Source organism: Penicillium psychrofluorescens, assembly GCF_964197705.1.
Source record: "Penicillium psychrofluorescens genome assembly, chromosome: 2".
NCBI classification, from domain to species: Eukaryota; Fungi; Ascomycota; class Eurotiomycetes; order Eurotiales; family Aspergillaceae; genus Penicillium; species Penicillium psychrofluorescens.
The window spans coordinates 4,916,563-4,943,126 of record NC_133440.1 but is presented as its reverse complement, the minus strand read 5'-3'; the positions used below and the strand labels follow the sequence as shown (position 1 = coordinate 4,943,126).

The window sequence follows — 26,564 nt, the reverse complement described above, 5'->3', positions numbered from 1 at the left end:
AGATATAGATCGGAACCGGAAAATCCCCTTCCGAGGATTTTTTTTTCTAAGCGCAGCTGCACCACCAGCATTATTTCTACCCCATCGCTTCCCCTCTATGTTTTCCCACCTGGTCACCGCAGCAAAAGGTCTTTTTGCGCGAAACGAACAAGAATCCGACGATCTAACAACGATGGTGTCCGCAACAAGGCGAGGTGTGGTTGGTGCCGCAAAATCGGCGACCGAGCCTGCAATGAACGGAAAACGAAAGGCAGAATCTGCAACCACAAAGAAGGCAGAGGGCCAGCAGGCTAAGCGGCGGAAGAGGGACAGCCTTGAGGCAACAGAGACAACGCCAGATGGACAAGACCAAGCCCCCACTGCTCCCTCAGCCCAGACCAAACATATGAGATTCGACAGCGAAGAACCCGAGCTGCCAGAGGCAACACAACCGGAAGAGATTTCAGAGACACCAAACCAGAAACTAGACGACGACGACAGCGACGACGATGCGCCAGAAGCGATCAATAACTCTGCCCAATTATTGAAGATCAAGGAACAGGCGAAGAAACTGGAGGTGGCGAAGCAAATGTATGTTTTATCTCAGCTTTTTCCAACCCCCGCTCTGGCTAACATACGACTACAGAGAGGAACAGTTGAAAAAAGAGAAACGGCGGAAACTCGACGAGCGCCGAAAACTGCAGGCTAAATCGACTGCAAAGGCCAACGAAACCAGCGCACCGGCCGATGACCTACGTTCCGAGAGCACGACCACCCTGCAAGGCTCAACCACCCACGACGTGCGACGCCGGGCCCTTCCCGCCTTGCTCCCCGATGACATCCTGAATGCGGTGCCTGTCGAGCGGCCCCCTACACCTCCGGCCGAGGATCTAGGCGGGGAGCGAAGGAAGCCCAACAAGCTGAGGTTCTTGGACAAGACCGACAAAGCGCCCAAGGATGTGCAAGTTGGGGACGTTGCGATTCGAGTTCTGGATGCACCGTCGACCAAGAAGAACAACTCGCAGCCGAGCCTGGCTCCGAAGATCTCAAAAGCTGGTCGGAATATCAAAGACAACTGGCTCAAGAACCCGCGCAGTACGGGGCAGGTCAATGGCCTGCGGCGGACCGCGGGTGGCTCATCTGGGTTTGTGCGCCGGTGAGCCGGAGGTGGTAGAATTGAGGAACCGCTAGGGAAATAATCAAATGCATCTCATTACCATATTTTCAATAAATACAATCGTAAATAGTCGTGCGCTGGTCCCGTCGTTGGCCGTCCATACATGGTTCCAACGGTCGGGAATGACGCATTAATAAGCCCGTGCGCAAGCTTCGACTTTTCGACCTCTCCTTCTTCTGTCCCCGTCAATGGCCTCATAACTCTGGTCATGGCTTCCTCCGCAGAAGACTCCCCTCTTCTGCCCCAGAACCGGGCAAAATCATCGCCACGGACTTCCAGGCCGCCCCGGTCGGTCACCTTCAACCCGCTGACGACAATCAGCACGTACGGCGGCACCACCACCACCACCTCCGATCCCACCTTTCGCCCGTTGCAGACTGGCTCTCCTCCCGTATGGAGTGTCACTGCCCAAGGCGCCCATCCTCGAGGGGCCAGCCAGCCCATGCTCTCCGCCTTGAATAGCAAGCTCCGTCGTCGCCACAGCCATGGCGCTCCCCTAGCAAGCACCTCACCCTCAGCCCCAAAGATTGGACCGCAGAGAACGACCAAGAAGGCGCAGAAACTCAAACTACTCCCAGATCCAGTGACGGCGGAAGAGGAAGAAGCCGATGGCGATTTCCCGCGCGATGTCTACTCGCAGATCACCCGGATAAAGGAACCTGCGGCACGAAGCCATGCCGCGCGACTGGGCAAGGCCGATCGGGACCGCATCCCGCGCGTGACAGCTTACTGCACGGCCAATTCCTATCGACTCGAGGGGGTTATCAAGTTCCTGAAGTCACGGGCCAAAACCCGGGGAGCTAATCCCAAGCTGTTTGATGAGTGCGTCTACTCGCCTTTCGACTATCAGTATGAAGAGAAGCAAAAGAACAGTCGTCTTTTCCCTAGCTCCGGGAGCAGCCATAGTGAGAGACGCCCCAGTGAGCGCAGGTACTCGGACAGCGCGGTGGAGGTGGAGGACAACACCAAGACTCGACGTGAAGACCTCATTGAGTTTCATGAATCCGAGGCGGCCAACGTTAACACAGAACGCCTGGTCACATCGCCGCAAGCAGAGGAAACCCCTGATATCGATACCACAATCCACACGCCAGAAGTGTTCCTGTTTGACTATGGCACCGTGGTCATCTGGGGAATGACACCCGCGCAAGAGTCCCGTTTCCTGTCGGATATATCCAAATTTGCGACATCGATCTTAAGCTCGGATGACACACAGATCGAAAATTTCAACTTCTACTATGCGCGCGAGTACCAAGCACGGATATACAACGACTTCATCTCGCTGCGCGAGCCGCGCAACCACATGATCAAGCTGGCTATCTCCCATGCTCTTGCGCAGTCCGTCAAGACCTCGTTGTTCGAGGATCTGTTGTCAGAAACCATCTCTGATACCGCACCGCTACCAGCTCAGATTGCACAGACGGGCAGTGTCAACCTCACGCGCCGGCAGATTAACATGCAGATTGGAGAGCTGTTTATCTTGCGTATCAATATCCATCTGCAGGGGTCTGTTCTGGACAGTCCCGAGCTCTTTTGGGCTGAACCTCAGCTGGAGCCCGTGTACCAGGCTGTTCGTAACTACCTGGAAATGGACCAGCGGGTTAGTCTGCTGACGGAGCGACTGGATGTCATTGCGGATCTTCTGGCTGTGCTGAAAGACCAGCTGACACACCGCCACGGCGAGTATCTTGAATGGATCGGTAAGTTGAGGTCTACTATTTGGGCAGCATGTGTTGGAAGCTAACACGATGCACAGTAATTGTTTTGATTGCCGCGGAGATCCTTGTGGCAGCAATTAATATCGTCGTCGATCTATACGCCGGTGTAGATTAGCCACCGAACCGACAGTTTCTTTTCGCTCACCAGTCCTTCGCTTCTCTGCCTACAGTATTACTTCGTCGCTTCGTTCCACACTACGAATTTGTGCGCAGCTGTACATAAATGCTGAGACGTACACCTTGTTTCAATTATTCCTTGTCTGATAGTATGGGAGTTGGCGCAGTTCCGGGGGTCTTTTCTATGTTATGTTCCGGTGATGCTTTGTCCCCCGCAGTCTCATAAAACCGTCCCCGACGCTATTCGCGATGTAGACCAACTCTGTTTGTCGCTCCGAAGGATGCGCTAGCATATTATTTCTGTATTCACCTCTTTCATGAAGTCGCCGATGATTGGCAATATGGTGTTTTCTTCCTACTGTGGTAAACTAGATTGTAATTTACAAATAGGGGCTATTTCTTTAGCGGTAAACAGTTTGGCACCGCGCGACTTGGCCCGGCCCCAAGTATACAAAGTCTTGGCATTTAGGGGGCTGTTATCCTTCGAACTTAATCCAGTGGCAACATACAGAATAAATAGGCTTACCAGTCCGCCACTTTAGCTAGTTCGTTTCTTCGTTGTATGCCATCTGGCTTTTTTCTTTACTTGCCGGCAACCATCAACACTATCATCATGCGCTTCGAGCTACCTCTGTTACTTGCCCTTACCACCGCTACATCCGCCTGGGTAATTAGTGGGTACACGAGCACAACGTGTGACGATAACTATGATGACGACGACTATGGAAGTGACAATGAACATATCAAAACATGCATCGACTATTCGGACCAGGAAACCCCCATCTTGGCCGTTGATATAGATATCACTCAAGGCAATGTGTGGTTATACTCCCCAGATACGTACAACTGCACCGGGGGAGATTGGGTGACTGCGGGTCCAGGGTGTTCGCAAGCCGAAGCTATAAGTTGGCCCAGCATTGGAGGCGTTCTTTACTGGTCGTACGGCTACTAGGTAAGTATTCTCTGGCTTTATACTTTGATATAGAGAACTTAACAGCGTCTAGCCCCCTCCAAACTGCTGCAGAGAGATCTTTGATCTATGGTAATAAGCAAGAGCATGGGTTTGAATGTGCAGATAATGTCAGTGGCTGCGCAGGGCGTGCAATCTTCAACAGGGATGTGACTGTATGTACGTAAAAATAAATATAGCCTCGATATAACCTAAATACCACACTGCCTTGATCACTATAGGACAATCGATCTCGTCTCGTTTAACTCACTAAATCAGAAAATAAACTACGGGAACTAGGATTCGTACACTACATATTCCTCACCTTCCGGCACACATCTTGCAGTCAAATTCTTGTGGACAACCCTACTGAAACTCTTTTCGAGCAATCTGCTCACACAACTCGCCAAGAATACCTCCCAGCCATTCAAAATCAGCCTTCTCCAGATACACCTGTCCGCTCAACCGCGTCCACAGCCACGATCCGTGCCGGAAGACAGGCACAAAAGTATCATATTTCCTCAAGAATGTCCAATGGCAAAATTCAGAAGCCCGATCCGCCTCCTCCGGCGTTAGAATCACTGAAGCACCAGAAGGCATTGCGCCAGCTTGATCGTCTGCAACCGCGATCGGCAACCGCACGGTTGTCAGAGCACACTGGCGCATCTGACTAGCCTCTCCGGGCCTCAAATCGGGCTCCTGGAGGACATTGGTTCCAAGGGCGGCTGCGACAGTGTCCGCTCCTTCGTTGGCTATCTTCTGGCAATACCGCATAACGGCGTTCTCGCCGCCGCAGATTTCTTTGCGAAATTTCAACGCCGCCCCCACACAAATGTACGCGGAATAGTCGTCAGTAGCGACGAATTGAAACAGTTCCTCGAAGGAAGATTTTTTCTTGGAGGTTTGAGAGGTATGAGGAGAGTCGGCTGTAGGAATAAACCCCCATGATGTAGGAAGAGTAGTATGCATAAAGTGCTGGTTACGCTTAGGAACATAGAGAACAGCCGCACTACGAGGGGTATATAGCCACCTGAGTGATAATATCAGCTTATAAATCGAAAAATGCAGAGCCAAGACGTCCATACTTGTGGCAGTTCGAGACAAAAAAGTCAGGCTGTAGCGTATTCATGTCAAGTGGGATCTGTCCAATGCCATGTGCACCATCAATTACACTCAAGATGCCCTCTTCGCGGCAGATAGCGACGAAACGCTCAAAGGGAAAGCGAACGCCGGGAACGCTGTGAATTGTGTCGAAGACAGCGGCTCGGACTTTGAGGCCATCCTTACGAGTCTGGAGGACAACCTCGTGGAATCGGCGTTCGATTTCGTCCTCGGAAATAGGATACTGAATATGCACTTTCCGAGTCTGGAGGGCAGTGTGCTCCTTTAGAGAAGTGATCCCATTCTCCACGGCTCCGTAAACGGGCTCAAAGTAGATGACCACTTCCCCCGGCTGGAAATTCAAGTTGTATAGAACCGTCGCGACGCCAGTGGTGGCATTTCTGACAAAGACACATTCGTCTCTCGACGCAATGATGAGCGTTGCGAGATCCTGGCGCGCCTCATCCAGAAGCTCTGCATGTAGTTGCCGGACATATCGATCCGGTCGCCCATCGGCGAGCTCTTGATAGGCGCGCTGTGCATCACGGACGACAGCCGGGTGGGCACCATATGAACCTGATTATGGAATGTTATTCTGTGGATGTTCTCCTCGAATGCCATTTCTTGTACAGACCATGGTTGAGGTTTTTGTAAGCGGGGTCAAACAGCCAATGTTTCAGCATTGGCTTGCCGAAAGGAGTGAGTTGTCTGATCGTCATGGCGTGAAAGAATGCAGTTATCGGTGACAAACGCACAGTATGAATTGGCCGTCGTCAAAGATCTTTGATAGATCTTGAAAATAGCCCAGCCCGGTTGGAAAGACCGCGTTGGGTAATCGAGTTTCACGCCCTTCGGAAAGTTTAACCGCAGTTCGGGAAAATGGTCGTCTGGGAAGTCTAGGCCAGATGAGCTAAAATACCCGCCGGGTAATTTCTGATTGGTTTAGATAGTAAATAAGGATCACTGATCTCCACAGGGCAGATACGCGATCGCTTCCCAGATCCAGACAGCCGACGTCTTACCGAAGAAGCAAAATCGTTTCAGGCCAGAAGATATTGTAAGCTCATGGAATTATATAGACACGGAATCTCAATAAAAAAAAAAAAAAAAAAAAAAACTGTCATATTAGATCTCTTCCAAACCAACCTGAAGCTTGGGCGAAACATACTCCATGTTTTGAGTGTGGGAGAATGTTTTAATAGTCTATATTTGTATCCGCATGTGGTTTCCGAGCTCTACATAGCCGCAAGGCTGAGAGCTAGCGCCTTTATCGGCTGTTATATTATCTTCTACGCTTTATTCGCAGGATTTCCTCTAGCGTTTTGGTAACCAATTGGCTTTCCTCCAAACCCCTATCTTTTTTTAAGGATAGCCTAGCTCGACTTTCGAACTAGTTAGCTGTCCATTGTGCGGGGTAAACACTAGGAGAAATAACGAGATACACAAGACCGACGAAAAGTATGAAAGGGGCCCCATGGCCCACTTTCACTCGAGGAATTGTTAATTTCAGCCTTACTGCGTGTTTCCTTTCCTACTTTTGAGCGATATTTTCCGAATCTTTACACGCTATGGGAAGCCAAAATCCCACCCTGGAGCTCCCGGCTGTGGACTTCGCTGGCATGGAGTTGCAGCAGGTTGTCGAGCATGGCGGCAAGCTGGATAATGTTACCCAAGAAATGGCCGATCAAGCTACACAGGCCGAGCATAATATCTCGACGTGGCAAGCACTCAAAATGCATCGATCCGGTGCCCTTTGGTCGTTATTCTTTTCCTTGTGTATCATCATGAGAGCATACGACATTGAAATCACTGGCAATTTCTATGCCTTGCCAGCTTTTCAAAAGCATTTCGGCGAAAAGTCTCCTGGTGGCGGATATCAGATCCCGGCCAAATGGCAGGTGGCAATGTCTATGGGCCCCATTGTAGGGCAAGTTGTCGGATCATGGGCATGTGCCATTCCGATGGATCGAATCGGACGAAAGAAGACCTTGGCGTTATATTTATGCGCCACCATTGCATTGATATTCATGCAAGTCTTTGCGACGAACATACGTGTCCTGACGACGTCTATGTACCTGGCAGGTCTCATTTGGGGAGGGTATCATGTCCTAGCCCCAACATATGCATCTGAAGTTCTGCCTCTGCGCCTTCGGGGATATTTCACGGGTTATGTTCAACTATGCTACACCATTGGACAGTTCCTTCAAACCGGAATTACCCGAGGGTTTGTCAATCGAACCGACAAATGGGCGTACAAGATTCCGTACGCGATCCAATGGGTGTGGCCAGTGATTCTACTAATTGGATTAATCTGGGCGCCCGAATCACCATGGTGGTTGATGAGACAGAATCGCCTGGAAGATGCTAAAAGATCCCTCGACCAGCTCACGAACAAAGCTACCCAGTCTCAGAACACCAATACGCTGGCTATGATGGCACAGACAGATCTATACGAACGAGAACAAGAGCTCGGTACAACCTACCGGGATTGTTTCAAGGGGTCCAACCGAAGACGACTCGAAATCTGCTCTATGCTCTTTGTTGTCCAAAACTTCGCCGGCAATCCGACTGGGTTTGCTACGTATCTATTCGAGCAGGTGGGTCTGAACGCCGAGCAAGCATTCGACATGGGCGTCGCCCTCAACGCGGTCTCCTTCGTCGGGACCCTTTTGTGTGTGTTCCCACTGGCCTGGTTTGGACGACGGATATCCTGGTTGATCGGGCTAAGCTATTCCGTGGCCATTATGTGGATCGTGGCTATTCTATGTTTTGCGAAAAACTACAACTCGACACCCTCATACTCCTGGGCTCAGGCGGTCTTGCTTATTAGTCTTCAGTTTGTGTTTGCTCTGACAATCGGACCCTTGGGATTCACTATCTCGAGCGAGGTCCCATCATCGAAGTTACGGGCAAGAACCCTGTCGCTCACCGCAACTATCAATGGCCTCTCATACTTGATTCTCGACATTCTGGGACCCTTTTTCCTAAATCCCGGAGCTATCAATGCAGGTGCAAAAATCGAATTCGTTTTTGGAGGTATTTCGGTGTTTTCATTAATATGGAGTTACTTTCGGTTGCCGGAGGTATGTCATCCATTGCGATTGATCTATTACTTTTCTAACCCCGACGACGCCATAGACCAAGGATAGAACGTACAAGGAGTTGGATATCATGTTCGACAATAACATACCAACCAGGCAGTTCAAAAATTACCAGGTCTCTGACGAAGAAGAGGATGCAAAGTAAGTCCAGTTCATCCCATGCCACATTTCCCCTATCCAATTATTTTCTCTAATTACGGGTATTCAGTGCCTGAGATATCCAGGTCTCTGTCATGATATACTATGTTGTTCACCGTATGAAAGATGAATTGATTTATCCTGTACGCGCAGATATGGAAGGAGGAATCAAAGTAGATGGACGGCAAGAGGCTGGTAACCGCTTATTAAAAGAATATGCGTGAAAGAATGTTATTCCTCTCCTCTCAGGGCTATTGGCACTACTTCTGGGCTTGAGTTGTGCCGGGGATGCCTATCTCCGTCACTGAAGGGGAGATGCTTCGTGTACTAGGTGCCTGTGGTGTCCATAGGTATTCCATCACCTATTATTCATATACCACACGTACGTATACCTCCAATTAGCCCTGACTGGATCTTGCCGCGAAGAAAATAGTATGGTATTGTTCCTCGTACACGTCAAAAATGCAATATAGAAACCTAACCCCAAACAAGCAACTCCGGTGACGGAGTGATTGCAAACAAGAAGCGACCAAACCCTCATTCCGTAAACCAACCAGCCCTGAAACCAAAATGAGACAAAGAATCCGTCTGTATCCGACGCTGTATGAATCCCAAGCATGACACAATTAAAGTTAAGAAACGGAAAATCAGGTCTGCTCCACCTTCGGCTCCTTGGTATCCATGTCCATCGGTGTCGTCCCAGACTCTGCAGCCGCCTCTGCAGGATGAGACTCCGCCTGCTGGCTTTCCCGGCGATCATTGCTGTGTGCACTCGCTGCGGCGGGCGTCCGGTCTCCTCCCTCAGGGGCAGAGCCGTTGCGGTCTGTCTGGACGCGGAACGAGGAGGTGAGTTCTTCCTGTGTCGGGGCCGGGGCGAGGCGTGGCAGTTCACCTCCACCAGCGCCAGGTTGTGTGGCGTTCTCGGCGGCGGGGGCACTGTCTTCGGGGCCGTCGTCGATGTTAACGTTTGATTTGCGCGAGCGCTTAACGCGGAGGGGACGTTCTTCGGGCTGTATGGGAGGTCAGCTGTGGTCAAGAAGACAACGAAAAAACAACGTACGGTAGGAGGTTGTTCATCCGAGCTTCCTTCCGTATCATCCTCCAGATGAGTCCCATTGCCCTGCTGCTGCCCCTGTCCAACGAGGCCATTCAGCGCGGCAGCATTGGACATCATGGCTGCAGCGCGAGCGCGCAGATCTGGATCCGCTGCGGCGTCGGATTTGGCCTCCTCGGCCATGCCGGTGACTTTGGCAAGACGTTCGAGCAGCATGCACGACTCGAGGCGCATTTTTTGGATGTACTGCCATCCGCGGCGGTTGCGCGTGCGCATGAGTTCATTCTCGGCCTCCACCTCTGCGAGGCGTTTCTTGAGCGCGATACATTTGCGCTTGTAGGCGATTTCGACGCTTGGGGGGTTAGCGGCTGGGTGTGAGGATTGCGGTTGTGGTTGTGGTCGGGCAGCTTCCATTGTGAGGTGAGTGAAGAAGGTCTAGGTAACGGTTCGAGGCGAGGGTGGTCGAATCGCGCGATCCCAGTTGCACAATTGGAGGTGGTTGATAGAAATATTGAAATTCTGGCAGGTAGGATGAAGATTGCGAGGGATGACGATGGACGGAATGGGAGGAAAGGATCGAGGTGAGGGCTTCGAAGCAGCTCAAACATTGATATTCTGCCGTTATCGCGGGCGGTGAGCATCAAGAAGTATACAGGCACCGAGATCATTCTTACCCTCTTGCGGGCGAATAGTTTTCCTTTTTTGATTTATGTGGAATTTTTTTCAGCTTGCTACACCTCAGACTTTTTCTCGTACGGTCTTCTAACAAATTATGCCGTCTTAGCACCTCCAACAGCAGCTCGACTTGGTTTTCGGTGCTTAACGAGTACTTCGACAGGAATGTTACAGGAGGGCCCAAATGACCCTCACGATTCTTTGTAGTACATCATTGATCTTACTTTCGGAATTCCATAAGCAAGGCCTTGTGAACGGCTCAAAAAGGGCTAGTAAAAAAGCCACCGCCACAGTTGGGAAAGATCTAAGGGATTAAATACATCTGCCTGGAGCAGTGGAACTATAAGTGTAAGAACATGTCCCGTCTAATGAGCACTATCGAATCTAAAACATATATTTCTACTATTCGGCTTGAATCCAAAATGCTACAAGCCGCAGCCTCGGGCCTTCTCGGCCCCGTCATCGCCCTCAACGCATGGACACTCGCAATGGAGGTCTGGATGTACGCGGTCAATATCCCAGTCATGCAGAAGCTCAACCCCGAGAACACCATCACGAAGAGCCAGCTCGACGCCCAGACGCCCGCATCCGCACGCTGGAAACGGGACAACTACAACCACCTGATGGAACAACCGACCCAATTCTACGCCCTCAGCCTTACGTTGGCGGTTGCCCGTGGAGGCCAGGTTGAGGCTGTGGATGTTCTCCTCGCCTGGATGTATACGGGCACGCGCATACTGCACAGTTTGGTACACGTCACGAGTAATACGATCATGGTTCGATTCAGCTTATTTGCGTTTTCGTCGGGGCTTCTCGCAATTATGACCGCTAGGGCTGCAGCATTGGTGTTTTTGTAATCATAACAAATTCATTCTCCACATGGTATTTGATCTAGTGTCCTCCCGTCGTCGGAAGACCCAGGAAGACCTTGAACGAGTCATAAATGAGCCACTGGAAGCCCGTCAGGGTGCCCAGCATGACGATACGGACAGGCAATCCGTTCCACAGACCAGAGAAGCCAATGTTGCCATAGATCCTCGATACCGCCTTCATAGCGCCCTCACCCGCTGCACGAAACAATTAGCACTAGGCTTGTAAGGGGGGGGGGGGGGGGGGGGGGGAAGAGGGATACTCACCCTGGCGATCCGCATTCAGCTTGCTAACCATCACATCCGCCGGATGACTGACAATAGCGCAGAAGATACCCGCAATGTATCCACCCGCAAAGCTCACACCCGTCTGGACCAACTGTCCATAACTCTCCTTCGGCTTGCCCATAGTCTTGTAAATCATGCTCACGGTCTTCTCGAAAGTCGCGAACTTGGTCATCGTGTAGGGAATCTGGCGCGCCCACAGCGGATACAATCCCTTGTAGAGGCCAGCAAATCCTTCCTTCGCGACAATGCGACTCCACCCCTCTCGCAGGTTATTCGCATAGGGCGGGAGAGTCGTCTGCATGCGGACCTTGATGGCCTCCATCGGACACAGCGCCATATCAGCGAAGAACTCGGCGCTGGCACTGGCGCCCAGGAAGACCAGGGTGCGGTTGCTCTGCGGGAACATCCGGTCCCCGTACAGATACTTGAAGTACTCGTACAGGCCGTACTTGCCGGCGCCCTGGAACGAGTACCCCAGGAAGGTGGGCGACCAGCCGAAGAACACGCCGCGCAGGCCTTCCTTGGCGAAGATGGAGCGCCATGCGGAGATGTTGGAGGTGTAGATCTTTGGGTCGACTTGGCGACGGCACTTGACGAGGTCGAGGGGCGTGACAGCCGTGTGGGTTGGTCCTGCGCAGATCAGTAACTATCCGGTTGGACTGGTGCTATCGCGTCCACATACCACAGGCTGGAACAATTCATCAATTAATTAGCACGATCACCACAGCGCGCCGAGGGGAAGAGAAGCTTACCGATAATGCCGCCGAGACCACAGCTGTAGAAATACTTGCTCGAGTAGGGCTCAATCTTCCCAAAGGGAAGCTTGCGCTCTTGTAGTGTCATGGTGGGAGGGACAGAAAGAAGGACGAGGAGGGAACAGGAGGAAGTTGGGGAGGGGAGAGTGTTGTTCCTAAAAAACGCCCCTGCCCGGATGGACTGGGCCACTAGCACCCAGGATGGCGTCAGATCCCTGCCCCCCGAATGCACAAGAGCATAACCACTCACTATGGGTGACGGGAACGGCTACGCCGGCTTATGGGTCTCGGCTTGATCGGCCCAGATCGATCAGCATGTCCTAGGCTTTCTACTATGAGTTACGGAGTGAGATATGCTAATAGAGGAGTTTCGAATGGAATTGATCTTCTCCGGTTGGTTTCATTAGCCGATGGGGATCGAAAGCATGTTGATAGGCGCTGGAAGATGCCAGCCGAGCTGGTGAGGTGGTGACGTAACCGGCATAGATAACAGGCTGGGGCTTATTATCCACCGGAGAGAGAAATACCACGATTATGTACAGCCACCTCTATCCAGAGCGGTGATTCCACCCCTCACACCATAAGTAAGAAAATCTACACAATTATTTCATAGTCTGTCCGGTGCTGCATCCTCGCCATGCATACGCTCATCCTCGCCATGCATACGCTCAGCCTCGCGCGCCAGGAGCAAGGCCAATTTGATTCCCATAGTTGAACCGACACGAGCAAGCATGTGGCGGATCTGGGTGGCCTGCTCCGGGGTAGGCAAGCCATAGCACAACACGTACCAGAGCGGCCAGAGCATGCCATACCCGCCGAGACGGGTCTGAGCCGTATGCGCCTCGTCACCGACGATGGGACGACCGAGGGAATCAACATCCCCCAAAGAGAAAGGGATGCTGCGGCAGATGTCGGTAGTCATGTCTTGGATGACAGCGCGCAGACTGGACGCGTCGAGAGCGGATTCAAATGGAGGATGCGAGTCGTTACTCATCGTGATGAGGGTGAGCAGAAGCTGTTGGGACAGAATGCGCGCGGCCCGGTAGTGGTTCCAGACCACGGAGTTTGAGATGCGATTGTAGGTGATCAGGGGCTCGCCCTTTGCTGAGTAGCAGATCAGCGGGAGCCAGCTGTCAGGGAGACGCTCGCCCCATTGGGATAGTTCGACATCGCACTCCCGGGCGGCGGAAATCCATTGCATGACCGTTTCCTGGTCCGGTGGGCTTGACGCTGCATGCATGGCCATGAAGACCTGGGTGATTTTCGACGCCGAAGTCATCAGGCTCTGGATGGGATCGTTGCTGTCTAATAGACCCAGAGCCCAGTCGGTACTGAACCGGGGTTTGTCTCCGAGTGCAAGGGCCTCAACATACTGTGGCACAATTGTTAGTTCGTGATTAACTTTGGACGAAGAAGCGGATATACCGTATGGGTGTAGGCAAACTTGAATAAATCGCGGCCCTGCCGGTGAAAAAACAAGTCCTGCCCTCGCAACTTCATGAGAAGCTCAAAGCCAGCCGTATGAGAGCTGAACAGTCCGTTCCGTTCACCCGCAATATCCTCGTAGAGCGAGAGCAGAACCACAACCGCAAAGGTCTCGTCCTTGACCGCTTGAGTCGGCGACGACAAGGCATGTCGGAGACCACGCAGAACTCTTCCATAGCCCTGCCGCGCCTTGGTCGTTAAGGGGGCGGCATTTGTTACATTCGCGAGAGCCACCAGCGCCGTCGCATCCACCGCCTCGCGCAAACAGTCGGATGCCAAGGTGTCACGGTTGTCCACCTCGCCGCAGCAGCCGTACAATGTAGGCAGAAAGGCAAGGTGGCTCATACCTTCATTTTCTTCCTCGCGGATGGTGTACTGGTCGAAGAAATAGCACACAGCGCGCTGTTCCCACGTCGCGTCCGCGACGGAGTACAGCGACAGCGATGATCCAGCCCCGGATGAGCTAGGGCTGGGTCTGCGTTGAGATACAAGAGCCCCAGAGTTCTGGTTTACTAATGGCTTCTGGCTCTGTATTTGGCTTGGGCTTTGGATACTGCCTGCTGATGAGCTTCCCGATTTTTTGACTAGTTGCTCAACTTTCTGAGTCTCGTTTCGGAAGACCGCATCGGGTCGATATCCAGGGCATGGGCGCCCATAGATAATGCAATTTCGACACCCAGGGAGTGCTTCATCGCACTTGGGGATTGATCAGTAACACAAAACCAATGGTCGACATGTGGGCGGGCACTGTACCTTGATCTTCCGCTTGCGACACAGGTAACATCCGGTGCTTGGCTTCCCCCCATAGACCATATTCACACTGCGCAGCTCCTTCTAGGTAATTCGTGGAACTCAAGTAACCAATATTCTAGGTCCTGGCGGTTTCACGCAGCAGAAAAAAGGCGCCGCTGTCTTGCTGTCGTCAACTGGAGAACGATCTGATCACCTCGGCTGCCTCTGAGCGAGGCAAGTACATCATAGACGGGGATGTGTTTGGACTCGCTGGGTGAATGCGAGTTACATTCAGCAGTGCTCACACAGACTTGCTCTGTCGCTTTGTGTTTCTGCAAACGAATAAGAAGATAATGACTCGTTGTCAAACGATGAGTTTCTTTCGCTTAGTCATCTCAAAGAAACGGTGATAACTATGAAACAGAGGCGGAGAGGTCGTCGGTGTAATTGGTGATAGGTGGTGGAATTCAAACGATATAGGGAGGAAGACATGGATAAAAGGATGCGTAGATATATCTGACTAGAATGGTAATGCTATCAAGAAAATAAATTGCGTATTAATTAGAGCCTAACTCCTACCACTCTCTCCTCTACCATACGCGGTTCCACATCCGCTCCGTCCACTGTCCACTTCGAGGTCAAGTGTCCGCGTTTACCAGGTACGCGGATACAGAACTGCGTAATGAGTACGAAGTCGATAAGTGTTCTCGCGAATATATAGTATGTATCTTCTCTTACTCTCACTCCCACTCCCTCGACCACTGTGACACGGATTAGACGATCTACTTTACTGTAATAGAGATAGTGAAATGCACTCGTCTTGCCTTTCCCAGGGACTAAATCCACATCCCCATCCTAGATGACAATATATCGGACAACCCAATGGCGACAAAAAGGTATTATCTGAGAAAACAAAAACACTTCGGAATGACTTTCTCAGCACTGGAAACTCCACAGATAGAGACGACTTTGGAACCTGCCCTGCCTGTCCTGATGGAAGAACCAAACTACATGACGGCGAGACGGAGCCGCCTTTGCATCAACACCAGATATGCAACCGCTTGGGGCTCTAAGCAGAAGGAAATAACAAGAAAAAAAAAAGACATCGGAGGCTCATTCTGATCAACGTTCCCGGCAACCAACAAAACGGGGGGAATAGTAATATGATGTACGATATGAAAGTAAAGTCATGAATGGGATGATATGATGTTCAAGAAGAAATATCAAGAGGATGGCGCATCGGGCATCGGCTGATCATCGCCATCATTGCCCGAAGGGATCGTCGGTGGAGGGTCTGAGAAAACCGTTCGGTGCCGGCCCGGGTTGAGGACGAGTTCGGCAGAGTCGTCGGCGGAGGAGGAGCCCAAACCTGGAGTACTAGAGGCGCTTTCGACCGCGGCGGTATCGTCGTCGTTGTTTTCTGGGGGCGGAGAAAACGACCACACCTGGAAAAAGGTTATCAGCAAGACCATCGAAAACGAATGAAACTCTAAAAACTTACCTCCATGACTGTGCGGCCAGACCGATTCGCCAGGATCACCGCTTTTTCCTCCTCGAAGGCAACCCGCCAGACCGCCTCGGCTGGGGTGGAGAGCTCGCGCAGTAGCTGGCCGGTCTGCAGATTCCACACTTTCACGCGACCATCACTGCCACCGCTGACGATCCGGGTGTGGTCGAACTGAAGACTGGTGACGCTATTGTCATGCGCAGCAAGGCGATGGATCGGCGCCATCTTGGTGAGCGACCACACGCGGACAGAGCCGTCCGAACCACCGGTCACTAGCGTATCCCCGCGCATCTGTATTTGTCCGACCAACGAAGTGTGGCCCTGAAGGATGGCATGGCATTGTCCGGAATTCGGGTCCCAGATGCGGACGCTAGTATCCAAGCTGCCGGTCGCAATGCGGCGGCCGTCAAAGGTGATGGCGTAGATCTGGCTAAAATGGCCGGACAGCGTGCGCAGACAACGGCCCTGGGAAATGCTCCATATCCGTGCAGTCGTATCGTAGCTGCCGGAGACCACCAGATCCCCATGAATCGCGAGACATCGGACGCTAGCCTGGTGCCCGACCAGGACGTTCCGACAGGTCCCCGTCGCCAAGTCCCAGATGCGCAGGGTCGTATCTCGAGACCCTGAGATGGCCGTGTTCCGATCGGACATTTTCAAACACCGCACGGTTGAGGTGTGGCCACGGAGTAGATGGATGCCCGCCCTGCTGGATGTTAATGACCCGTTATTCAATATTCCAGGAAGTAACCTACCCGGTTGCCATATTCCACACTCGCACTTCACGATCGCAGCCGCCGCTAACCAGAATATCGTCCCACGGAACCATCGCCCAGACGCCCATCACGTGGCCCTGGAGGGTTTTCTGGTTGTCACCGTTGGTATCGTATACATGGATCTTTGCATTATCCAAAGCGACCACAATATACTTGGAGGTGAGATGTAGACTGGTCACCACACCTTGGTCGGGCGTGATGTGGCGCTGGGTGCACCGGCCACCTTTATTCCAAGCCGACTCGACCATGTACTTTTGCTTAAATTGCGACCGGTAGGAGACCGGGCGAGTCCGCCGTCTCCGAGAGGGAAAGCTGGTGGGGAGCCATTCCCCCGAGAGCGTGCGCGGAAGTTCCAGAGGTTTCTGGGGAGACTGTCCGGTGGCTTCCTGCATATCCTCCAGCGCAGAAGTGCTGGAGCTTAAGTCGGGCTGGGAGAAGAATGAATCTGCCATGTCGCCGTCTTCCTCCGCTATCCGTCGCACCGAGTATGCGTGTTTTTCGCAGAGATTCTTCCAGGTGATATCGTCATTTAATAACTCTCGCCAGCGTCTTGATACTTGCGATGCTCTTGCCAGGGTCTTGGGGTCGTCAATGAAGGATAAGACCTAGAGAGTTAAGGGTTAGCTTTCCCTGTCATCGCTCTCGCCCAAAAAAGGTCACAAGACATACTCTCAAGCACAGTTCGTTCGGAAACACTTGAAACGGGTCCTTTCTCAAGCGGGGTCCGACGTAACTTGAGACGAAACTCAGTTGTTGGCTATCGCAGACATCCAATATCCCCTCGAGGAGTTTTTGCTTGCGGGCGTTGGATAGAGTACTGAAATGCAAGCGGAGATTTAATAGAAAAGTCGTTTCTTCCTCGTCCGGAGAGGGCCAAGTATGCGATCGCTGATGGGGGGTCGGGGAGGGAGCGGGTGTCGGAGGAGAAGCGGGCGCCGAGGGGAGGAGGTTGGCCGGTAATGAAGTGATGTTTTTCTTGGTGGCGCTGAGCGATCGCGAGTGTGCGCTGGTGAAACTGGAGACCGAGTTCCGGTTGGGGGTGGGCTGGGGATGCGTGTCGAGCTGGTCCGACAGACACGGGGTCTGAGGGTTCATCGACTCGTCCTCCGCCATGTCACTGAAGGAGGCGTCTTGGGAGTCCATGGAGTGTGACCGAGCAGAGCACCCTTATTGGCGCTGGGTGTCTTTTTTATTTCCCACTGGAATCGGGGGCCACACTCAGAGGCTGGTCGCAGCTGGGGTCGGCATAGAGCTGTGGCCGGAAATAATGGGGGGGACGGGGGGGACGGGTGAGGTAAGTGGTGGATTTGCGTAGTAAGTATCCGGCGGCTAGAGAGAGGCTGGTCGATGGAAGAAATGGGGATCTTTAGGGGGGAAATAAAAATAAGAAGGCAAAAAAACCGAAGCGCACGACAAGCGCCTCTGGTCAGGCAAGCCGGGCGTGTCTCAGATAGTTCAGCTGGCTAGAGTAAAGGGGAGAGAGCGAGAGTGTGAGAGAGAGAATAGAAAGTCGTGACCGCTTTGATTTGGATACCTGACAAAGCACATCTCCACTCCTCGTGATAGATCCGATAAGGTGCATCTTGCGCTTGCAGAGAGGCAACCGGGACCGGAGGGCAATCCTAGGAGGCGATGTGTGCCTTTGCCTCGTGACTCTGTAGTAGTTCTTCCTTTTTTTGAGTTGTCAGATACAGTTGCCCCATGTCCTTGGGTAGACTATCGGCACGCTGCTACCGACCATGGATCGGGCCAGATGATGCAACCTGACGAATGTTTTCATCAGAGCTTCATGTCCTGACCAGGGGGGCAACCCGCCTTTATATAGTACCGGCAGTGACGCTACATAGATGTGATCGTGAGATCCGAGGTATGCAATAATGACCAACACTTATACAAGACCAGATCTAGTAGTTGCACATCGCTTCCGTGTCATCCACTCCGCCAAAATCATCATCCAAAATAAAAAGTGCCCAACAGATGCCAATGATCGGTATATCCTCCCACTATGTCGGACAACAGGCAAAAGTAGTACAGGTGGGGAAGCGTTGCCTCCCAAGGCAAAAATACGTAAAGGTAGAACAGAATTTAATGGGCATGTCCGATCTGCAGGAACAGGGGCAGGATCATGCCCAGCACGGAGCCGATCAAGTCTCGCATGGACTTGTCCGACCCATGCTGGGCATCGCGGGTGTCGCCATATCCGTTGGCAGGCAACTCGCGCGGCTGGGAGCCGGGGCCATTCTCCTGCATCGTGTGCATCGCCACATATCTGCGACAGAACCATCAGTAAAAAAAAAAAAAAAAAGTTTAAAAAAAAACAGAGGCCACTTACAAGAAGGTGCCACCAGAAAACAGCAGGAGCATTCCAGTCCGCCACTGAGTGCCAGCCTCGTCGCCGCTGGAGGAGCCCACCGCCTGCACAAAGAGAAATGTCGCCAGGGCGCCAATAGGAGCCGCCAGACTGAAGACCAACAGATGTGCTCGCGCAGTCCGACTCGATAGCCCTTGCTTGAGCAGGATCGACGTCAATCCAAAGGACGCCGGGGCCTTGTGCACCATGATCGCCAAGAAGATGATGAAGCTCAGGCCGGCGTCGGAGGTAGATGCGCCCAGCGCAATCCCATCTGCGGCGGCATGGATCACCAGGCCGGTAGTAGTTGCAAAGCTGTGGCCGCGCCGGGAGCTCGAGGAGCCCTGCTCCAGCAGGCCTCCTCCGTCGCGAGAAGGAGATGAGTTTCGCCGCAGTCCTGAGCCCAGGTTGTCCAGCGAAATATGGTAGCGCGGTCGCTCGGTTTTGGTTGGTGATGCGAACTCGGGAAGTTTATCGACCAGGTACATCAGAATGAAGCCGCTGATGAGGGCGATGCCGATCCAGGCATGAGGTGAGCTCTCATCGTCGTGGTGATCGCTCGATGTCTCTGTCGAAGACTTTTCGCTCGACTCGTCTGCCCGTGCGTGTATTTGCGGCTCATCGACAATGACGGCCGGCTGCTCGAGGTGATCATCCAGGGAGAAAGCTGGGATCAATTGTCGCTCGTTCAAGGCGGGTGTATCTGCGACATGCGGGATGGCCCGGTGCATCCATTGGACGGGGGGTGAGCGAGTGCTGATGGATTTATGGCTGACGGAGCGTGCGTTGTAAAGAGTCTCGACGCCCTCGGGGATGATGACGATCAAGGAGGTCCCCACCAACACACCCATACCAATGGAGGAGATGAGGCGCAGCTGGGACGGGGAAAGGGTAAAGGCAAGAGGGAGAGAGCCGACGACGAAGGACCTGGTAAGGCGTTAGTTTCATGTTCTCGCGACCGCAAGAAGGGACACGCACGTCACGGCCATCACAATGCCCAGGGCGAGCAGAGTGAAAAGGCCCTCCATGGTTGGCAGCTATCTGTCGCTTCCCACTTGACTCCAGCTCTAGCAGGATCCAAGCATGGCGCGCAGCCACGGAGAGACACAGGAAGAGGAAGAGAGGGAGGGAGTGAGAGAGGTGGTAAGTAGGAGGCCAGTTGGAACAGCGGCAGTTTTGGCCCGAGGGACCCACGCGACCATCACCGCCTACACGTACATTCCACAACTGAACCATCTTATTTTCTAGAGACGAACGAGATTTCCTAACTACTATTCTATCGCGCCGACTTGGGCAGCCGGAACCCCAGATACGGCAGATACTTGCCCGGGTGCCAGTAGATGAACAACACCACGCAGGGGTAGATGGCCAGCGCGTCGAACACGTACTGTGTCCATTCATGCAGGTTGATATATCCCGTCACGCCCATGGTAAACTCGACCAGCCGGTAGATGGAGCGGATCTGCAAATGCGTTAGTGTCCGACTTGAATGAGGCAGGACCAGGTTACACACCAGAATCAAGAACGAGGTAAAATTGACCACCCGCAGCAGCGCCGGCCAGTGCTTATTCCTCGTCCGCCCATCAATCCGATACTCCTTCTCCCCGACGCTCTCGTAGCGATCACCCAGGGATTTGTCGAAGCGCTTCGAGGTAAAATTGAATCGAACGGCAGCGACGCTGAAGAGTCCAAATGCTGCCAATTGAATAATCACACCCGCCTGGGCAACATGTTTCCCCGTATTGAGCGTGCTGGCCGCATGGGTGTCGGTCGGCTTGACCGAGGCGATCATGACCGCACCACCCAGTTGCAGCAGGAGCGCAAAGATATCAAACCCCACGAAGATCGGGGTGATGAACCGCGGAGGCACCCAGCAGAGTCGCAAGGTGCGCGCCTCACTCGGGACGACCAGGAACAAAATCCGACTGAAGACGACGTAGCAGCAGGCAGCGATCAGGACGGGCGCCAGGACGATGAGCGCGAATTGCACCACGTAGACTTGTCTTTGCGTCACGTTCTCCACGGAGATACAGCGGCTGATGTAGCCCACGGCCTCCACTGGATTGAACGTTAGGAGATAACCGAACGAAGGCGATAGAAACACTTACTGGCGGACGCAATGACCATCACCACCCACACCCATGACCTGTAGCGAACCCACTGAACCAGAGTCAAGATGAACGCAATGCCATACAAAACCGCTGCCACAATCGCTACCGCCAGGGACGGGTTGTAGCGATAGTATGAGACATCGTGGATGTTCGGGATCGGATGTGTCATGGGGGATGAGTATACTTGGCGATAAGATCGAGAGGAGAAGAATCGGATCTGTGGTGAATAAATAGTTTGACGGCGCTCTGCAACATTTATACCTACCCCGAACGAACTCACCCTTAATCAACAAATGGTGGCGCAGTTAGACGAAGTGTCCACGCTAAACGGCGAACTAAACACCCCTTTCGGAATAGATTCCAAACTTGGCCAATCATGGCCTGACCCACTCGCGTGTCATCTATGCAATCTAGGATACTTTCGCAGCCTCATATCGCAACCGCATATACAGAGTAGTGAATCCGCCCCATATCAGGGTACTTCGGGTGGCAAATTCAAATTTTCCAGTATGACATGAAGAGGTTCAAACGTTTCAAACTATCCAGCAGAGCTGAGGTAGTAGGAAGTACGTGATCAACCCTCCTCAACCATATCAGCGAGCTATATCAATATCGGGATGGATTTCATTGATAACACTGGGTACAACATGTGGGCTGGTCAGAATATGCCCTCATGTAATTGTGCGGAAATGTTACTAGGAAAATAGATACCAATGGCATTATCTTTCTCTATCCTCAGGCCATTCCCGATGATACGATCCGCACTATCTGGTGTGGTATCGAATGACTGCTGGAACTGGTTAGAACAGTATGGAGATAATGCGAAACAGAGTGGGGTGTGCAAATGGTTGCCATTGTCAATCAAGTCAACCAGATTGTTAGCGGGGACACCGCTTAGTATGTAATATTGCTGATTCGAGCCACCGCCCGATGAGCAACGTGGCCAGGGATGATAGACGACAGTATGGAGTAGAGCATGAAGTATGATTATAGTCAGCTCATTGAATTTTTATCTCACAGTAATAGCCAATTGACTGGGTAAAAGGTTCCGAGCCTAAACGACGAAATAAATGCCCCATCTGGAGCGGTTCTAATGTCCATCCAATCAGACTTCATGGTCGCCGACTTCGCCTGGTCCACTATGCGATTGACAACCCACGATTTATATACCCCTTTTGAGGTCGGCCGATTATGACGACAACCACTCAGAAACGCATACCATGCCCTTTTCCGGTCGTCCCAGCGCTGGCTGCTTGAGTTGTCGGGAGCGGCGAATCAAGGCAAGGACGCAGCAATGAAAGACTCGCCTACCGTGCGCTGACCAGGTCTAGTGTGACCAACTTCTACCAAGATGCACGCAATGCAAGAGAGGAGGCAAGCCATGCGGCGGGTACCGCGATGTACAGTCTCTACTCTTCCGCGATGAAACCGCCAGAACGCAGCGCCGGTCCGCTGCGGTGAAACCGCGCGGGAAAAAGATTGTCTCGAGCAGCTCACCATCATCACCGCCCACAACCCCTGCCGCATCAGAGCGAGTATTGCAACCCCTGCCAAATCGGGTGGCTGCCATCCAGCAGTTGTGTAGGGCCCTTGTCTCGGTCCCTGTTTCAATTTCGGTGAGCCCAGAGGAGCTGGGCCTGCGCTTCTTCTTCAATACCTTTGTCACTACGGCCTTCATAAACGCCAAAAATAGGGACGCTCGAACCTCGCAGGACCCTGAATTTTTTGGCGCCCTGCCTCTAGATCCGTCGTTCCGAGATTCGCTGGTGGCGGTTGGTCTCTATGCCATGTCCAATGTTAAGCGCGACAGTGCCTTGCGAACGGTGGCGCGGGAGAAATATGTCTCCACCATTCGTTATATCCGATCTGTAGTGATGGACCCTGTCCGGGCGAATACTAAGCACGCGATCAAGATTTTGCTGATGCTAGGTTTGTATGAGGTACATATGTCCTTTCACTAGTCAAGACACGCGCTAACCGAGCCATGCAGATGGTCAGTTGTGGCGCGGATCAACTCGATTCCTGGACTGTGCACTTGGACGGCGCCACTGCCCTTATAGCCCAACCCACATTTGGTCAGAACCTGAACCTAATAGACTATAAGCCGCTCCTGCAGTTCTCCTATGTGTCGATAGTCAAATATTTCCTGGTCCCAGGCAAGATCCCTGTGTATCTGATGCACTGGTCTCCCGATTTGATCACGGCTCCCCCCGAGGACCAACCGGCCGTGCGCCTCGCCGATATTCTGGTAAGGTTTGTGAAAATGCATGTGTCAATATACCGTGGACAAATCGACGGGGATCGTGTGATCGGTGCCGCTTTAGGTTTCGAGGCAGAGCTAGACGAGTGGGAGAAGAGTGTCCCAGACAAGTGGTCATTTGAGCGTCACGAGTCCGACAAGGCCCAGGGCACGTTCTATGGGAAGTACCATGTCTACAAAGATACATGGGCATCCCGACTTCTAAACCATTTCCGCTGGGGACGCATGCTGGTGAATCGAATCATCCTCGCGCATCACTTGCGACTACAATCCCCCACAGCAGCGGACCGAGCTCAATACCAGCACTCACTAAACACAATCTCTCGCATGGCAATCGACATCTGCACCGGCGCCGCGGGCCAAATTGCACTTTTCGCTCAAGAGATCAATACGGGAGACACGAGTGATTTACCGCTAAATGGAGTCTTTATGCTTCTATTCCCGTTGGCTGTGGCTGGAGGCGCAGCGGAGGCTCCAGAGACGGTGCATAGATGGGTGATGGAGACATTAGAGCACATTGGGAGAACGATGGGCATCCAACGGGCTCTGGAGCTCAAAAAAGGGCTTCGGCGAGCTGTGGATGATCATCACCGTCTTGCAGTTATTGCCTAGACGTTTGTACGTAGGAATATCTAGAACCGATGAATACTCATAGAACATGACCATGGCTGTATTCTTCTTCACTTTGTTTCGTCGCAGAGTAGAATTGTGTTTCCCTCCAAAAGGTGGAGGGAAAATGGCTTGGTTGGTTATCGTCCACAGTGGAAGCGCCGATTATTAAGTAATAATGCGCGGCGCGTTGACCGCGCCGCGCATCGACTCCCTTGCCGTAGTTCCAAGTCTCCCTGCCGTCCATCATCCTCAACACCCCATCTCGCCCACAATGGCGAGCGAAGAGGATTGTACGTTTATCTTCCCTCGAACACGACATCGGCCTGCTGATTGATTCTTTGTCTAGGGTCCTGCGACGCCAACGACGCTGTCCATATTACCGTAGTACAGCCGGGCGAGACCAAACCCAAAACCCTGTCGACCTTCCATCCGCAATTCACATACCCCATTTTCGGCGACGAAGAGCGCATCTTTGGCTATAAGGGCTTGATCGTTCGCTTGCGCTTTGCGGCTCATGACTTGCGCCCCCATATCCACATCTCGTACGATGACCGGTTCAAGGCCGTCGCCGATACAGCTGCGGTCGACCTGTTGGGTTCATTGAAACCGTTTGCTCCAGAGGGTAGGTTTTTTTTTTATCCAAAAGAGAGGGCTCTCCGTCTAATATTCGGATCCAGAGGCGTTTACCAACCTACCGGAATACGAGAAGGCTGTCCAGGACGACCCGAGCGCAAAGGAATTTAAGCCCCCAGGTCTGCTGGTCAACAGCTATGAGGTGGATGACCGGAAATATGAGATTTGGGCTGGGTCCCTGGCAGACCCCGAGGTGCGCCTTCTGTTGGACCGCGCTCAGATCCTCGTCTCTCTTTTCATTGAAGCTGGGACTCCGTTGACAACGGACGATCCTCAATGGACTCTTGAGCGGTGGACAATCTACTTTGTGTAGGTGAACTCGGCGTTTCCATCTCGACAAAGCTAATGGCTATCACAGATATGAGAAAGTGGCTCCTCCGACTCCCACCGCGTCAGCATACTCCATTGTCGGATATGCCACAGCCTATCGGTACTGGCTCTACCAGCGAGACCGCTCTGAAACACCCGCCGTCAAGTCTGATCCGTTCCCCGGCCCCGAAGCTAAGATCTCAGAGCTCCCTGCAAGACTTCGGATTGCGCAGTTCCTCGTCCTCCCCCCACACCACCGTTCCGGTCACGGCACCCACCTGTACACGACAATCCACGCTACATGTCTCGCCGACCCGACCATTGTGGAACTGACCGTGGAAGACCCGAACGAGCAATTTGATGCGTTGCGAGACACGGCCGACTATTGTCTCCTGCGGCCGGAGTTCCTCAAGCACGACGTGAACATCAACCCCGATCCCTACGAAGCATACTCTAAGAAAAAACGCCTGAAAGTGGTGCCCACCGCGGCTCTGATCCCCACCAAAATGCTGGTGGACATTCGCACATCCTTCAAGATCGAATCGACTCAGTTCGCGCACATCCTGGAAATGTACCTCCTCAGCCGGATTCCCTCAAGAAACCGGCTGTCTGGCGGTGCCAACCTTGCACGACTGCTGATCAAGAAGCACAAGATCGACGACGTAGAGGACCGACGCTACTACTGGTGGCGCATGCTCATCAAGCAACGACTGTTCAAGAAACACCGCTCGTTGCTCACTGAGTTGGATGCGACCGACCGAGTTGAGAAGCTCGACGAGACCGTGCGGAATGTGGAGGAGGGATATGATGCTACTCTCCAGGCACTGGAGGGTCGCTTGCCTGATGTGCAGGATGAGTCCCCGGCGGCTGTCAGTGGGAGCCGGAACGGGCGTGTCAAACGCAAGCTCACCATCTCGGACGATGAAGACGAGGAGAATGGGACGGAGCTCACCAAGCGGCCCAAGGTGTAGTTACATTGGCTTATCTGCTGCCATTGGACTGTGTAATTTAATTTCTGGGCTCTGGGGCGCAATGGATGATCATTTGGATCAAGATATTTCCAACGTAAACCCTTGTAGTAGTTGGTGGTTTTCTGTAGGTCCATCGGCCTCTCCGTTACTTTTTTCCGAGCGCATCGGAGCTTCGTGACTGACGTTCCTTGTTCCTCCACCACTTGCCCAATCTTCCAGCCACGCAATTGCCTTTGTTTCTGTCGGACTACACACATTCATCTGCTCTCAGTGTGTGTCTTCTAATTTGGACGTCCGAATCTTTACGCACATCCACCCCTCCCACCACCACCACCACCACCGATCGACTCTTGCTCTCCAGCCCGCACCTGAGTTCTATCCGTCGCATTTCAAGATGGTGCGCTACCCTACACCCCCAAAGATCCTGTACAAACCCATCCTAACAGAAAAAAAAATATAGTTACCCCTCGGCCTCCTCACAGCCGCACAGGGCCACCCGATGCTGGTCGAGCTCAAGAACGGCGAGACACTGAACGGCCACCTGGTCAACTGCGACAACTGGATGAACCTGATCCTGCGCGAAGTGGTCCAGACAAGCCCGGAAGGTGATCGTTTCTTCAGATTACCCGAGGTCTACATCCGTGGCAACAATGTATGTCTCCTCTTTCTGTCGTCGTGTCTCCGACACCCAGATACCTTGACCCGGCCCTCTAATATTTGTCATACAGATCAAATACCTTCGCATCCCCGAGGAGATTGTTGATCAGGTCAAGGAGCAGCAACAAAACCAACCACGAGACCGTCGTGGCGGACGAGAGGGTGGGCGCGATCGCGGCCGGGGCGGTGGTCGTGGAGGACGCGGGCGGGGTCGTGGGCGAGGCGGTCCATGAATGGCCT

The 26,564-nt window shown here is 52.8% G+C and overlaps 14 protein-coding genes across 14 annotated transcripts; 7 read left to right on the top strand and 7 right to left on the bottom strand.

Annotated features, from left to right (window-relative positions):
• Window positions 1-172: 172 nt before the first annotated feature.
• Window positions 173-1,139, top strand: PFLUO_LOCUS4038 (uncharacterized protein; the record flags this gene model as incomplete). The annotated part of the gene is made up of 2 exons (XM_073781350.1): window positions 173-570; window positions 626-1,139. The coding sequence occupies 2 exons, from the start codon at window positions 173-175 to the stop codon at window positions 1,137-1,139; spliced, it is 912 nt and encodes a 303-aa protein (XP_073638113.1).
• A 225-nt stretch (window positions 1,140-1,364) lies between these two features.
• Window positions 1,365-2,989, top strand: PFLUO_LOCUS4037 (sporulation protein rmd1; the record flags this gene model as incomplete). Its single annotated transcript, XM_073781349.1, has 2 exons — window positions 1,365-2,856; window positions 2,913-2,989. 2 exons carry the CDS (start codon window positions 1,365-1,367, stop codon window positions 2,987-2,989), a joined length of 1,569 nt encoding a protein of 522 aa, XP_073638112.1.
• Window positions 2,990-4,306: 1,317 nt separating this feature from the next.
• PFLUO_LOCUS4036 (uncharacterized protein) lies at window positions 4,307-5,760 on the bottom strand (the record flags this gene model as incomplete). Its single annotated transcript, XM_073781348.1, has 3 exons — window positions 4,307-4,970; window positions 5,026-5,617; window positions 5,676-5,760. 3 exons carry the CDS (start codon window positions 5,758-5,760, stop codon window positions 4,307-4,309), a joined length of 1,341 nt encoding a protein of 446 aa, XP_073638111.1.
• An 849-nt stretch (window positions 5,761-6,609) lies between these two features.
• On the top strand, window positions 6,610-8,287 carry PFLUO_LOCUS4035 (uncharacterized protein; the record flags this gene model as incomplete). Its single annotated transcript, XM_073781347.1, has 2 exons — window positions 6,610-8,124; window positions 8,180-8,287. 2 exons carry the CDS (start codon window positions 6,610-6,612, stop codon window positions 8,285-8,287), a joined length of 1,623 nt encoding a protein of 540 aa, XP_073638110.1.
• Window positions 8,288-8,927: 640 nt separating this feature from the next.
• PFLUO_LOCUS4034 (non-histone protein) lies at window positions 8,928-9,748 on the bottom strand (the record flags this gene model as incomplete). Its single annotated transcript, XM_073781346.1, has 2 exons — window positions 8,928-9,290; window positions 9,341-9,748. The coding sequence occupies 2 exons, from the start codon at window positions 9,746-9,748 to the stop codon at window positions 8,928-8,930; spliced, it is 771 nt and encodes a 256-aa protein (XP_073638109.1).
• A 683-nt stretch (window positions 9,749-10,431) lies between these two features.
• On the top strand, window positions 10,432-10,866 carry PFLUO_LOCUS4033 (uncharacterized protein; the record flags this gene model as incomplete). The annotated part of the gene is made up of 1 exon (XM_073781344.1): window positions 10,432-10,866. One exon carries the CDS (start codon window positions 10,432-10,434, stop codon window positions 10,864-10,866), a length of 435 nt encoding a protein of 144 aa, XP_073638108.1.
• A 34-nt stretch (window positions 10,867-10,900) lies between these two features.
• Window positions 10,901-12,009, bottom strand: PFLUO_LOCUS4032 (Cu/Pi carrier; the record flags this gene model as incomplete). Its single annotated transcript, XM_073781343.1, has 4 exons — window positions 10,901-11,076; window positions 11,146-11,796; window positions 11,849-11,854; window positions 11,919-12,009. 4 exons carry the CDS (start codon window positions 12,007-12,009, stop codon window positions 10,901-10,903), a joined length of 924 nt encoding a protein of 307 aa, XP_073638107.1.
• Window positions 12,010-12,528: 519 nt separating this feature from the next.
• On the bottom strand, window positions 12,529-14,098 carry PFLUO_LOCUS4031 (uncharacterized protein; the record flags this gene model as incomplete). The annotated part of the gene is made up of 3 exons (XM_073781342.1): window positions 12,529-13,293; window positions 13,347-13,881; window positions 14,004-14,098. 3 exons carry the CDS (start codon window positions 14,096-14,098, stop codon window positions 12,529-12,531), a joined length of 1,395 nt encoding a protein of 464 aa, XP_073638106.1.
• A 1,263-nt stretch (window positions 14,099-15,361) lies between these two features.
• Window positions 15,362-17,564, bottom strand: PFLUO_LOCUS4030 (uncharacterized protein; the record flags this gene model as incomplete). Its single annotated transcript, XM_073781341.1, has 4 exons — window positions 15,362-15,583; window positions 15,640-16,351; window positions 16,401-17,026; window positions 17,091-17,564. 4 exons carry the CDS (start codon window positions 17,562-17,564, stop codon window positions 15,362-15,364), a joined length of 2,034 nt encoding a protein of 677 aa, XP_073638105.1.
• Window positions 17,565-18,506: 942 nt separating this feature from the next.
• On the bottom strand, window positions 18,507-19,799 carry PFLUO_LOCUS4029 (uncharacterized protein; the record flags this gene model as incomplete). The annotated part of the gene is made up of 3 exons (XM_073781340.1): window positions 18,507-18,690; window positions 18,754-19,698; window positions 19,750-19,799. The coding sequence occupies 3 exons, from the start codon at window positions 19,797-19,799 to the stop codon at window positions 18,507-18,509; spliced, it is 1,179 nt and encodes a 392-aa protein (XP_073638104.1).
• A 248-nt stretch (window positions 19,800-20,047) lies between these two features.
• Window positions 20,048-21,051, bottom strand: PFLUO_LOCUS4028 (uncharacterized protein; the record flags this gene model as incomplete). The annotated part of the gene is made up of 3 exons (XM_073781339.1): window positions 20,048-20,233; window positions 20,285-20,829; window positions 20,880-21,051. 3 exons carry the CDS (start codon window positions 21,049-21,051, stop codon window positions 20,048-20,050), a joined length of 903 nt encoding a protein of 300 aa, XP_073638103.1.
• Window positions 21,052-22,102: 1,051 nt separating this feature from the next.
• On the top strand, window positions 22,103-23,754 carry PFLUO_LOCUS4027 (uncharacterized protein; the record flags this gene model as incomplete). Its single annotated transcript, XM_073781338.1, has 3 exons — window positions 22,103-22,162; window positions 22,214-22,822; window positions 22,873-23,754. 3 exons carry the CDS (start codon window positions 22,103-22,105, stop codon window positions 23,752-23,754), a joined length of 1,551 nt encoding a protein of 516 aa, XP_073638102.1.
• A 271-nt stretch (window positions 23,755-24,025) lies between these two features.
• Window positions 24,026-25,667, top strand: PFLUO_LOCUS4026 (histone acetyltransferase 1; the record flags this gene model as incomplete). Its single annotated transcript, XM_073781337.1, has 4 exons — window positions 24,026-24,044; window positions 24,101-24,376; window positions 24,432-24,696; window positions 24,746-25,667. 4 exons carry the CDS (start codon window positions 24,026-24,028, stop codon window positions 25,665-25,667), a joined length of 1,482 nt encoding a protein of 493 aa, XP_073638101.1.
• Window positions 25,668-26,166: 499 nt separating this feature from the next.
• On the top strand, window positions 26,167-26,557 carry PFLUO_LOCUS4025 (RNA processing protein; the record flags this gene model as incomplete). The annotated part of the gene is made up of 2 exons (XM_073781336.1): window positions 26,167-26,319; window positions 26,396-26,557. The coding sequence occupies 2 exons, from the start codon at window positions 26,167-26,169 to the stop codon at window positions 26,555-26,557; spliced, it is 315 nt and encodes a 104-aa protein (XP_073638100.1).
• Window positions 26,558-26,564: the final 7 nt, after the last annotated feature.